A 14,968-nucleotide genomic window follows, 5' to 3' on the forward strand; every position below is an offset into this window, starting at 1 on the left:
CTTGGACTCAAGATGCATGGGTAGGCTTCTGGTGATTAGGGGGGGGCACATTTTCGTTTTTTGCCAGAAGGCAAGTTGTCCTCCCATCACTTTTGGGCCTTTTTGGTTATGTGTGGAGTGAGTTATGAAGTCCCTGACTTCATAATGGTATAGGCGGTTGACTTCGAGATCCCCAACTGCTTTGCAATCTCTGTTGGTTCCTTTCCAGTGTCCAACTGCTCTGTTTTACTACATTCACAAAACCCTTGATTCATGTAGCAAAAATGAAATGTAAAGATTTTTTCAACGCATCCGGTATATTTGAAATAATGTTAATACCCTCGCCTCTAAATTATTAAATGCAAATTTAAAACTAATCATACAGTTGACTTAATTTAAAATAATTTTAGGGGAATTCAAACTATTCCTACTCAACAACCTTGCTTAAATATTCAATTAAAAAGTTAATAAAGAGATTTAAAAATCAATTATATCAACCTATATAGGTAAGTAAAAGAAATTAAATTTGTAATTTATTCAAAAATAAATAAATTTAAAACATAAATTGTTTTGCTTCAGGTAACCCAAATACTTTTACAATAAAAAATGTTGTGGCACATCACTTTGTGAAAATACAGGGTTATGAAAAGTTCAAAAAATAAAAGTCTCTATTTTACTTCCCTTCAAATCTTAAGACAGTTCTTCATCATATTAAAATGAATATTCTAGCAATATAAAACATGATTAATCCCTAGTAATTGTTATATATGACACAAAAACCATCAGCGAACAAATATAATACTTTTTCACCATTATACTTCTGTGAATTCATAATCTGAAACAGTAGTTGGAAAAAACAAATATTAAACTAAATTTTGTAGGTTATAGAGCCGTTTTGTTGGTCAAGAAAGTTCTTGACGACTTTTTTATCAAAAACATTTCTTATTAATCTCGCAGAGCCCTAGACTATGCATTGCAGAGTCCTGATTATCCCCTGAGCGCCAGTTAGAAATAACTGATGTAGATTAAACATATATCATCTTCTGTATTTTTATTTATAAAAGAGAATGGGTGTGTATGTTCTTTATTTGTACCCACAACATTGGACATAGGAAGTTGAAATTTTGCATAGGTCCCTCTTTTGAGCATGGTGAGGCTAAGATGGGGTTGTTGATTTTTTGGGGGGTCATATAAAGGAGGCTATACTATACCCAAAACTCAAAAAATGTTTTTTCAACTCATGGAGACTAGATCAGGGGTTGATTTATAATTCAAAAAGGGATTGGCGTTTCAAAAAACAACTATACGGATAACTACGTTATCTAAATTTATTCAAAATCAATAAAATTATTGGCTAATAAAGAAGTAAAGTCAAAAATATTGTTCGAAATCTCCAGTAATAATTCCAGAGTTTGTTAATAACTCAGAAACTATTGAAACACCATAAGCAAAAATATGATACACACTAGATATTAAAAAGATATTTCAGTATCTGAGGTGGATCAATATCACAAACAAAAAGAAGTTACAGATGGTTATACATAAAAAGTAGTTATCTGGACAGCTTTAGTCAGGTGTCAACTTCGCAACCTTTCTTTTAAAGAAAGAGAAAAAAGGGAAAAGCATAGTTGTTGCAAAATTCCTCCTATCATAATAATACTGTTCATAATACTGAAAGGGAAAAAGTTGACAGCAGACAACAAAATGAGGGTATATTGTATACTGTGGTTTCACAGCAGACTATCCAGAGTGCAATCAAAAAAGTACACAGAAAGACCCTTGTGATAGTGGAAAGACCACTTTTAACACGAACAATGAAAAAAGCTCATCTCCTCTGTCACAAAACTCTTTTAAATAAGTTATTAGAGTTTTTTTTAACTATTTTTGAACATTTCAGACCCCCTACAGCCCTGATGCCAACGCCCTCAACTACACCTTTTGGGTACATGTCGAGGGTGGAGGCATGCAGAGTCCGTAATACAAAGACCAAGGGCTTAAAGCTACTGTCAGCTGGCACTGAGACCAGAGTACTACATCTGCAGTGGGTACCAGGACTTCCACCGCCACCTGGACGCTGTAATGGCCTCTAAGGGGGACTACATTAATGATTCAGAGAGCTCAAACACACATCTATTTATTGTATACATTTTGTTGAAATTATATTCTTAACTAATGAACAATATCTTGTTGAAGTATAAAATTCAAAGTGTTCAGATTTTAATGGACCATTGATTATATGGTTGTCCGTATGTCATACTTTCTATTTCTATTTCGAAATTATTGTGACTTTGAATAAAAAGATAATAATTTTGCGAAACAAAGATTTTATTATTGGATCAGAAGAAGACGAATATCGACTCTTCCGATATTTTCTGACAATTAGAACTTTGGAGGATCATGAAAGTAAATCCCATTATGTGGAGAAGGTTATGAGTTTATCTTTTGAGGGAGGAGGTACTCGGAATCGATCTGTGGACTGAGAGATGAGGCCACAGTAGATTACATCTCATTAAGTAAAGCATTACGACTTTTTCTTGTATCTACCAGGAGCCATTACAATATACCTACAGGATGAACGTAATTGGTATCATGGAGAGGAACTTTTATGTCATCAAATCTATTAACTCCTGAAACAGAAAATTACTATAAACATACATAAATAGAAATATACAATACAAGCTTCAATGATTGTCTTATACTGTTTGGAAACTTATTCGAGCAATTGAGTCGAAATCTCTCTCCTCTTACTTCAGATGATATATTCTTCGCATTGCCAAGTTATTTCCTTATTATTAAAGGCTTATAATAATTGAATTTCAACCTTCCCCTATCACTGTCTTAAATTTCGAGATAGAAAGACAATCTATGACTTGTGGGTAAACTAATAGAATGTATCCCAAAATACAGTGTAAATTTTGATGCGCCGAGCCTGTTGCAACTGTTATGATTACCTATCAGCTGCCTTTATATAAGGATCACTACTGAACGCCGTTCAACACTAAGAATGAGCCAGAAATAAGTGTGATTTATAGTTCGATTATACATTTTTAAAACATATAACTGGGAAAAAAAGCTACAAAAATTACAAAGTGGGAAAAAAAAACACCTCATTTATTTGATGTCTAATACACACATTATATGTAAACATCATTTATCCAACAAAGGAAAATCCCATAATATTTTAATACAAAAAATAAACACACATCAGAATTCTAACACTATCCTTTTCCAAAATAATATGAGCAAAATCTTTGGAATATATATTTTTTTCTTTGAAAAGACTACTGAATTGAATGCTTGTTTACAAACCAAAAGGAACAATAAATAAATAAAACATGTAGGTACATTGTATATTTAGAAAGGAATGAAAATGAGGAAAAATAAACATAAATAAATATATTTGTATTATTATACTTATGTGTACAGTGTACACTAGGGTGAGGATAATGTCCCGATTGTATCGAAAGAAACATCACTACTTTTAATACTGAATATACGTAGTCCTAATAAGACCCGAATGCAGGAATATATATACATATATTTTTTGGGCTTGATAGTTTGATTTTTTTTTAAATCAAAAAATTAATTTTTTTTGGGAAAAAAATTAAGAAAATAAATTTTCAAATATGAATTTCTTTGGAAGGAAACTACAAAAACTCCACAACGATTCCCCAAAAGTTAAATTTCTTGGGAAAAGTTCAAAAATTCAAAGCTATTGACAAAAAAATTAATTTTTTGGAAAAAAAAATTAAAATATATTCAACTGTTCACAAAAAATTAAATTTCTAGGAAAAAATTTAAAAATCCAAAGCTATTGAAAAAAAAACTAAAAAATCTTCAGTTGTTCACAAAAAATTAATTTTTTGTGCAAAAAAAATTAAATTTCAAATATTATATTTTCTAGAGAAAAAATTAAGAAATCCATAGCTATTCACAAAAAAAAATTCTTTTTATTTTGAAAAAAATGAATTAATACAAATTTTGATATATTTTGAAACTGATACATTATTTGGTAAGAAAAAGTAAGTTTTTGAAAAAATAATAATCTTATATTTTACTCATTGTATTTTATTATAAAATTGATATTTTAGAAAAAAATAAAAATTATTGAAACACATTCAAGAACTCAAAAATTGATTTTTTTTGCCTTTTTTATCAATAATTATACAAAATTCCTCCTTCTAAAATTGCATAATTTTGAACATAACGAACAAAATGCATAAAAACACACGACTAAACATCGTTTGTTAAAAAAAAAAACTATATAGTTAAGAACTTGATTAGTTGTAAATAATAAATAAAAACTATCTTAAACCTCCAATGCTAAGTAGGAGCTAGGACTTTACAGGAGGTTGATCATTGAGCCTATCAGTAAACAAACAAAATAAAAGTTCCTTTTCCCTCCAAACTTCTTCAAATGATGAAGTTCTTTCCCAAAACAAACTGTAAGAATCCTTTACTTATTTCAACGTCCTCAGTAGAGAACAAGTAGAATGATTAGCTCGATTTTGGTAATTTTTTTATCTGACATCCCCAGTATTTCAGTCTGGGAGATCGTCCTGAAATGAAACCTCATATTTACCACGTGGCTTCATTTCTAGCGTTATGTCAGTCCTTATTTAGGACTGAAGACTGCAATCCTGTCCGTTCAGTCATGGCCTGATCCAGCTCAGTCATGCATATCTGTCCTAAAAATTATAAAGTTCCGTCCTTGACGACTTCCATCAACTTTTTTTTAATCAGTTCTAGTACTAACAGTCCGAGGGACCGATAGTCTTAAGGACCGGTCCCAATGACTAACAGAATCGTTCCTAAGATTGGACTGGATCGAAAAAATATTATGGACTGACCTAACAGTATTCCTTTCAGACATTTGTAAAATAAATGAACAGAGGTTTTTTATAGTATTCGTCACTTTTTCTGAAAAAAATTATCAGCCTTGTGTTCAAGATAAATATTAATTTTTCTTCATTTACAGTTCTAGGTAAAGGTTAAGTGAATTACATTCAAATTAAAGAATTTTTGGGGACTCAACCTCACCCTAGTGTACACTATTGTACAACCATTGGACTGAATAGGAAATAATATATAAATGAAAATGTTGTTTTTCTTTTCTTTCCATTATCATTGTCAGTTCCTTGTAAAATGAATTGTTTTTCTTGATGGCGTTGATAAACTACATAGTCTTTTTCTTTACTTTTCATTAAGTCATAAATGAAATTTTCTACATACATATATACAATATAGAATGTCTAAGAACTGTATACATAGGTAGTGATGCTAAACGTTAGCGTTTTTAAGAGTTTGTCAACGGAAGAGTGTCCACATAGAAAATTTGTGTGTGCTTCTAAATAAAAAGGGAGAGTTTCCTTGAGGATTTGTTGCAGAGTTATAATCGTAAGTACTAGTTGAGCTCAAAGTAGAATTGAGGATTGTTATCCGAGTCATTCTTGCCTAGGGATACAATTTTGCATTTATTTTGGACATGTAAAAAAACAAAAACAAAAATCAACATGGTAACCCTGAAAATTTGAATAATATTTTAGAGGAAAGCAGTTTAGATGTCATGGCGTTTCATTATATCATGAAAAATCAGCTGTGATGAGGTAGATGGGGAAGATGGAAGTAAACAAGGCATCAGCAAGACTTGCTCCGACTTAGTAACTTTGCAAATTAACAGTGTTTAATCCTAACAATGTCATTGATAATCAATGAATCAAACAAGTCTGATCAAGACAGTTATTTTACTGATGCTCTTACCCGTGGGATCTGTTTTTATGCACGTTTTTGCTTCCACATAAACTCATAGTATATCCACAAATAAAATATGTAGGATTTTAAATTATTTCAGTAAACAGTATTAATATTAAATTATAAATATCAAGATTTATATTATTTATTATGGTAATTAGGTACGTACAATTTGCACGACCTGCCTAAACATTTGGACCCTCAAATTATTATTTTGCTAACATTGAATTCTGACAGCTCTATATCGAGCTTTTGGGGTCAAAATAGACCACTTTAGGCACCATTGTTGTAGAGGGTAATAATCATTATTGTACACATTAAATTCACTGCAAAAAAAAATATATTATTTATGTATTAGTACTTTTTTAGATGGGCTACTTCTGCCATCATTTGTGTGCAAATGTACAATCCTGTATTTTGAAGGATAAGGAAGGTTTATTGAAAAACGCAATTCATAAAAAATCTTTTTCCGTATAACTTACTTTACCTCAGGTATTTGATAATGTTTTGTGAGTGATAAGAAAGCTGGATATAATGTTTTTCTCTAAAATAACTATAAAATTCATAATATATATTGTTAAAAGATGGAAAAAAAATTGAATATTTGTTTTCTTATTATAATACCATTTAATAGATATATATAAACATGTACATGTCAACAATACATGTAAGCTTTAAAAAATCTTTTGTTTCTTCGATTTATATTAATTAAAAAAATCACCCTTTTTCTAAACTGGCTATCTAAGGATAAAAATCTCTTTTTAAAGAAAGAGATTCAGAAATAATATATACTAAGGATGAAATGTATATTTCTAGTCTTCACATCTAAAAGGATGTATTATATATATTATATTCTACGCATAAAAGCATAAAATAAAATACTTTTTCAAGAGCCTATAGAAAAAGTTTCACCAACATATTAATTAAACCCTTTAATTTGATCCGTATAAGAGTAGGCATGGACAAAGTTTGAAATTTGTTCAAGGGATCGAAGAAAAATGTACACACATACTAAATTTATTATAAACTCTGATAAAAATCTCGTGTTTTTTGGTATAAAACACCCAAAAACCAGCATTGTAACCCTGACAATTTGTAAGAATGTTTTAGAGGAGAGAAGATTAGCCGCCACAATGTTTCATTTGATCAGTTAAAATCAGCTATGATAAGGGGAGAAGGAAACCAACAAGACATGTGCACGAATTACTCTGATGTCGATCCTCAATGGTACTCTGAGTCCAACAAGGACTAACAATAATAAACCTGCAACAAATCATCAATGTTACTCTCCGTCTTTTATGTGGACACACGAATATTCAATCAGTTTATGGAATTTTGTAGAAAAGTAACTTCACTACTCAGGATTTAAATAATAATAACAAACATCTTAGAAAAAGAAAATTCAGAAACCTGAACTCTGTTTCTTTTTTCCCAAGCTGTTATCATTATTATTTTATTCCTGAGGAGAGAACATCTAAGTATTGAGATACTACTTTTTGAGAAATCTCGCAAATAACTGAGAGAAACACTGAGGATTTGTTAATGGGGAGTTATCGTCTGTATTATTAAAGTCCCATTTAGATAAAATACATACGTGACCTTTTTGGACTCCTTCATGTTCTTGGTGATCTATGGCACCACATTTTCCTTCAACGCCATCAAGTAGTCGGCAGTGGGTAACTGGTATCCAAAAGGAAACCAAATTGGAGGAATTTTTTCTATTATTGACCCCCCCACCCCCTCAAACATCATCACAGAGGCTGGATATTTGGTTTTGGTGACTGCCCTGATGCTCTTGTCATCCTTGTCAAAGCATACCTCCCGATCATTATACTCTTGTAGACGGTAAATAACTTTTCATAAAAGAAAAAAATTACTCAGTTGCTGTTGTACTTAAGATCATTGAAGAGTTGTTGACATCGCTGAAGATTTTTCTAAGTGACCTTCCTCCAGCCTTTCAGATGGACTTACCCACAGTAGACCGATGCACCTTCTTCTTTTTAGAGTACTCGAACATCTTCATCGTTGGGTTGACCTTAAAGACCTTCATGATGCCTTGGTGGCTCTTCCACTCTTGGGTTTGTCATTAAGGTTGTCACCATAAGCCAAACGATTACTTAGCCTACTGACAGTGGTCTTGCTGTTGTTCAAGGCCTTCATGACGTCCGAGGTGGTCCTCCCGGCACGGAGTAAATTACGTATAATAGCTCTTCTGGGCTCCATCGCAACATATACATAATTTTTGTTTACAACAAGTACATCAATCAAAGGCTAAGAATCTAAGTTAATTTAAACTAATTGGAACTGTACAGTTTAATAAACAACACCTATTCAAAACTATTTTTTTAAAAGGTCTCATTACTTTTTCTACAACTGGTATAGGCTGGAAGTACTCCAATGTCGATCCTCAATTCTACTTTGATTCCAACAAGGACTTATAATTATAATTCCTGAGCAAACATTCATTGTTAATCTGTGTCTTTCATGAGCAATATGTATTAGTTTTTTATTTTACATTTAGATGTCTTTAAAAATTAAATAATAATGGCAACAGCTTTGGAAAAGAAAAAAATCCGGCTCAGATTGTCAAATAGAAAAAGCCTTTACAGGATATATTTTATACACCTCTTTATATATTCATATTATTATTTAAATCCTTAGTAGGAAACTTCCTTTTCTACTTCATTCAATTATAACGGATTCAACATTTGGGTGTGCTCATAAAAAACAGAGAATCACCTTGAAAATTTGTTGAGGAGTTATGGTTCTAAGTCCTTATTGAACTCTGAGTAGAATAGGGAATCAACATCGGAGTATTTCTTGCAAATGTCAATGTTTATTTCCTTCTCTCCCTCCTCCGTCGTGGCAGCTGATTGTAGCTGATATAATGGATCGTCATGACAGCGTTGCTACTTCCCGCCAAAATATTTTTCAAATTGTTTGGGTTACCATGTTTTTTTTTGGTTACTTTTTTTCAACATGCCCAAAATATATACAATTCTCATCACGTTCTAGCAACTCACCTCCTACTTAAAATTTCAGGTATTTCGTCACTCTAAAAGAGCTTATCATAAAACTTGAATGAGCTCTTTTATAATTCATTCATTTAAGTTGTAATAGTAACAATAAAATACTGATAAATACATGTCTTAGGACAAACAAAATTCATCAGGACCGCCCTGAAAGGACTACAGTCTTTTTAGATTTTTTTTAAGACCGATCCAGCACTTTCAATTTGTAATAAAAAACCGAGTTTTATTGTAATATTTAAATGAATATTTTCAAAATACATCACCAAATAAGAAGATTTATGACAAAAACAAATACACTTGAGCAATACGAAACACGAAATATATCGTAATAAATAAACTGGAATAATTATAAAAATTATAAATGTATACGTGAATGTATAAATTAAAATAGCGGAACTGAAGCGTTAACAATATTGCCACTAGCAAGTTTTTAAAGTTATTATCCGAAAGATACTAGACATATTTTTTTCATTCATAAAAAGTTTTCATCACATATCTTTCATAGTATTTGTATATAATATGAATGAATTGTCAAAAGAAATGTGACTTTATATTAAATTTTGTAACATATTGATATTTTTTCATACACATGAATTGAACATACTATAGTTTTTTTATATATATTCAAGAAAATAAAAATGTAAAAAAGTTATTACTTTTTCATTTTATTTTTGCTGTAATTTGTTCAAAAACAAAATTAAATTAATATGTTTCAATTATATGAAAAGGATATTTTAAAAAAGTAACCAGGTTTGAATTTTAAGTATCACAAAAATTATTTATTAGATTTTTTTTTTCTTAATTTTGCAAATCAAGGAATATAATTTTGTGGGGCTTTTAAAAAAATAATAATAAAATCCCACAGTTTTACCTTTTTCTCTTCCAAAAGTATATATCTATTGAAGCGAAAATATGGGATTTCAGTGTGTCAAAATAAATTCCAATTTTACAATTGTAAACTCGTACACTTACGCGTATTTTTACATCTTTATAACTAGGGTTACAATTCCAAAGCTTTTTTCGGGTATGACTTTTTTGAAGTTGGTAACTTTGACCAGTGTTTTATTTTCTTAAGCCGTTTAGTGTTCAACACTTATCCAACCATACGGGACATACTAATTGTTATATCAGACAAGTTGATACAGGTATATGTTGTTCGAACGGACAAGAAGTCCCAATTCATGGAACTAAATTCGTTTTGACATGTGACACAGTTGTATTATCGTATAACCATTCTGATTTATTACAACAAATTTATGTCGACAGCCATTATTACACAGCATTTGATAAATCAATTTTTTGATTAAAATTTTCCAAATTTTTATAGATATTACAACCAATTTACAAAATCAAATGTTTTATTTCATACTCATAGTACCGAGTGGTCCATTAAAATCTGAATACTTTGAATTTTAAACTTCAACAAGATATAATTTATAAATTAACAATATAATTTCAACAAAATTAATACTATAAATAGATGTGTGTATGAGCTCTCTTAATCATTAATGTACTCCCCCTTAGCAGCAATGATGGTTTCAGGTAGAGGCGGAAGGATTGACAACCGTTGTGGATGTAATACTCTATCATAGTGCTCCAGTGTTGTCTGATATTGACTTTGAGGGTTTCGGTGTTATAATGACAAAAACTGTAGGCCTTCCCCCTCTACATGCACCTAAAAGGTGTAGTCAACCAGGGTTGACATCAGGGCTATAGGGGCCGAAAGATTCCAAAAAGACTCATTTAAAATATTCTTGCAACGGAGGAAATGAGTTTCCTTCATTGCTGGAGTCAAAAATGGCCTCTCCACCTTCACAGGTGTCCACCCTCGTTTTGTATAGTTCTTATGGTCTTTTTTTTTTCTTTTTTTTTGTTACTAATTGTTTATGCTTTATATATCAAAATATGAACTAATTTTAATCACTCAACCACCATTAATTATTGAATTAGTGGGTCTTTAGACTTCAATGGACCACCCGTTACATTACAGTATAAAAACAGATAAAATAATAAAACTCAACAAATACTAAAATCACTTAATTACACATTAATCCTTTTCATAGCAACAATTTTATGGATTATAACTGCCATTGAAATACAACTTACATCCAACTGTATGTTTTTATCATAAGGAGAAAACATCAAAGCTTAAGGTAAGACCACAAATGTGCGTCTGTGATCATGAATAACGGAAAATAACACTGAGTAACACGTTATTCAAATTGTCAGTGTTACCACGTTAATTATAGAATTCAATTTTATCGTTACCCTAAAAAGACTTACGATTTACAATATTTTCTATAACCAACCACTATTCAAGGGATTCCCAACAAATACTCCACTGTGTTTCGTTTAGGGGTCTACAAGGTTATTAAAGTCATTAAGAAATACCTTTTTCTAAAAAAAGAGGTCATGGAAAAATTAACTTTCTAAATAAAGGTCCTAAAAAATTTGTAAAAAAAAAATTATAGACCCAAATATTAGGACAAAATTAATTGTTCCAACACCCCTCCCCCCTTTGCCTAAAAAATACGCTTAAGGGTTCTGTTGTGATTAAAAGTGATATCTTCACATAATGTTTGTGAGGGAGTTTAATTATTTTTTACTCGTTTTATGCATTAAGTTTGTTTTTTTAGTATATTTTTTGCACAAAAAAGGGATTGTGAAAAATACTTCCACAAATATATGTATAAGAATTCCCCATTTCATATACATATAAAATATGGTTATAAAAGTATTTGTGTGGATCAAAGCAATCTTGACAAACAACTTGGGTTTTTAAGGTAAAAAACTCTGCGTTTTTCTAATGCTACTATATTGGTGTAATACTTCACACATTTCCTACTCATTTTCTGTATGAATATCTTATATGTAGATTGCTAAATGTGGTGGGTTTTTTTTTGTTTGTTTCTTTTGAAGTATAAACAATCCAATATTTCATAGATATATTTAGGTAAATTTTAGACTTCACATTCAAATTTATTAAATGGTTTCATATACGCATTGAAATGTTAACTATAAAGTAGGGTCTTCATAAACGATAGTTAAAACATGATTTGTTTATACCACGTGACACATGAGTGAAACTTAAAATTTTGAATAGATATAGACATTATTAATAGAAACTTAATGTATAGATTGCGTAGACCCATTCAAATAAAATACGGGTTTGTTTTTTTAAACTTTTTTTTTCATTTTTGGGTAGTAGATCTTAATTTTTCAAAAACATTGTATGAATATTTCCTATATATGAGATATATGTATACTGATAAATGAAATTATTATACACATTTAAAAACACAAAAATATGATTTTTGTAGCCTTTTGTTACTATTCCAAATTTGCATGGTCTTTATGCTCAACGTAAATATTAATATAGGTCAATGAAAAAATACAATATGGAAAATTAATTTTTTTATCAATAGTAATTACTTTGCATGCATTTTACTATGATCATGAATTCATTAACGACTATCGTGATCATATGAACACGACAATTTTCTATGCACTAAAGATCAGGGTTATATTATATTTATTCTCTTAATTTGAAAATATAAATTACTATCATATTCTTTATTCTGCAACGAGTATCTGTGATAAATTTCAATAGCGTATAGTAATATTTTCTTTAGTTAATATCGATTTTTCACTGCTCAATCTATTTTTTATAAAAGATACTTTATTCTAAGCTTTAAATGAAATGTATTTAAAATACTCTTGTCGTAAAGTTATTTGTTTGATTGAAGGTTTTATATTAAAAAATTAAAGATAATAGTAATATATTTAAAAGGTATTCATATCTGCCTAGTGTGTATATTTGAAATATAAAAAAAAAACATTTTTCACAGCCAAAGGATGTCCATGTTTGGGTTTAATATTATTCTCTTTTATTTACATCGAAATTAGCTATATTGAAAAGTTTCATTCAAAAATATTTATCAACGTTAATGGGTTAACTAATATATATTTTTACATTGATTAAAAATTAACACATCAGTCATTGAATGTTGTCACAAATAAAAACGAACTGATCTGAAGTTAACTGTAATAATTATTTTGATAGAATTATATGATCTAAAGAGACTGTAAGGATAAAGGCTGCAAAACAGAGGAAATTATTATGAAACAAAAAAAATTATTTATATTTTTTTTAATTGTAGAGAATATGACTTGCAAATATGCTAAAAAAACGAAAATAAACATGACGATCCTGACAATTTGAAGAACGTTTTGCAAAATATCAGCTTATCTGACTTAATTTTTTACTAGATTTTCTGCTAGAAATAAATACAAATCTCACTCTATAACTTGCCAGGGCATCGACAGTAATCATCCCATTGCGACCATCAATTCTTCTCTGAGTCCAACAGGGACTCCCTTTTATATACTCAACGATGCTAATGATTACATTATACCCAAATGTTCTCTCTTCAAGAAAAAAATAATAATAATAACACCTTTGGAAAATAATTTACTCTTTTCAAGTTGCAACAACAAAAAGTTTCGCACTCGTACAAGTTCATATTTTCTAGAACTCTATCCAAAGAGGAATATAATGCATTAAAAAATTTGAAGCCCCCATGAGAGTTCAAGGTGATATTTTTCTCCCCGTAGTTATGCTTATTGTCTCGTTCCATAGAATATCTTTAGTATTATTTATTAGAAGTTATGGTATAGGAATGTTTAGCAAATAATTCTATATATAATATGTTTGGGGGGAAAAGTAATTTCGTATTGCCTGTCCTTTTATTGAACTAAGTATATCTTGTTCATTATTGGTCACATCGGATTATACGGTAAAAGGTTGTAAAGATGTGAGAGTATACAACAAACGCTTTTTGAGCCATATTGTGCTTGCCCGGTTCCGTCGTGAATTGTCGTGCGTCAAGTATGGAGGTCTCAAAGGAAGAAATTTGTCATATTTTACATTTTTACAACCAAGAAAATTTGTGCTGTATACGTGGCTAATTCTCTTTAGGTTCGTGTTGCACAAAATTGATTTGAGCGATTTCATTCTAATGTAGTGGGTGTGAATAGTGAGCCACACACTGGGAGGCATGCAGTCGAAAATGTCGATGAAATCATGGAATATATCGAAATAGACTGACAGTTTAGCAGAGCTGAGCATTGATCATACAACCTTAATGAACCATTAGTAGAAGGATGTATATAAAAAAAAATAGGAGAGGAATTGTGTTTTATCAAAAACCAAATCTTTGATGACGCACTAGAAACTCCGGGAACTCTGATGGAAAGTGTTTATGCATCCACCCAGCAGTGTGGACCTATTAACAAGTGACTCCCACCTGTTTTTGTCTATGGCCAACACGTTTGAGGGTAGAAATTTGCTCTCAAGAGAAGCCTGTGAAAGTTTTTTACGATTTGGGAAGTGGACTTCTAGAAAAAGGGCATTATGAAGTTGGTTTCCCGTTGGCAACAAATTATTTCACAGAAAGGGGCATACTCGGGTTAAATCGGATGATTGTAATACTTATTAAAAGCTAAAAGCATTGAAATAAAGCGGAAAATACATAATTACTCTTTCCCAATCTTATACATAAAATGAGTATAATTACGCCTTAATTAACTAATGTGCATATTTTTATAAAGTTTGTGTTATTTTTCAGATTGGTAAGGAGGTAGTACAATCTCTGGTTGACGATATATTCAGAAGGTTAGATGGGAATAACGATGGAGTTGTCACTATAGAAGAATTCATTGATGGTTGTGTATCTGTAAGATTTTTTTTAATCCTATGAATTTAACATAATGAATTAAAAGTAATACGCTAGTTATTATCTATTTATATATCAAATCAAACATTGAAAAAAGTAGATATTATTATTAAATACATTAAATATCATATATGTAGATGGTAAAAACTCATAAAACCAATAAAAACCTCAAGATTTTTTGAAAGTTTTCTTATCTCTTACACCCATAATTTTAAAAAAAAACTATAAAATATTATAGGACGTCTCAAAAGGCTGATGAACTGTTTTGGTTTAGTAATTTCATAGTTTTTTTGTTTGATTAATTATTTTACTGGGATTTCAATTTATTTTAAATTTACAAATAAATATCAGTGATTTGTTAATTGATATTATCTCCCCAAATTTGTTTGTATTGGCTCCAAAATCAAATGTATATGTATTCAATATTGCACAATCAATAATAATATACCTATCGCAACAAAATGGTAAAAA

The 14,968-nt window shown here is 30.3% G+C and overlaps 1 protein-coding gene across 1 annotated transcript in view; it reads left to right on the forward strand.

Moving 5' to 3' along the window:
- Nucleotides 1-14,968, forward strand: part of LOC121113736 (A-type potassium channel modulatory protein KCNIP1-like) — a 201,907-nt gene that overhangs the window by 173,806 nt on the left and 13,133 nt on the right. Inside the window, exon 6 of the mRNA XM_071886821.1 lies at nucleotides 14,390-14,497. Within this exon, the coding sequence (XP_071742922.1) occupies nucleotides 14,390-14,497 (108 nt within the window). The remainder of the gene's footprint in view (nucleotides 1-14,389; nucleotides 14,498-14,968) is intronic.

The sequence above is a fragment of the Lepeophtheirus salmonis genome, chromosome 2, assembly GCF_016086655.4.
Source record: "Lepeophtheirus salmonis chromosome 2, UVic_Lsal_1.4, whole genome shotgun sequence".
Lineage (NCBI taxonomy): Eukaryota > Metazoa > Arthropoda > Copepoda > Siphonostomatoida > Caligidae > Lepeophtheirus > Lepeophtheirus salmonis.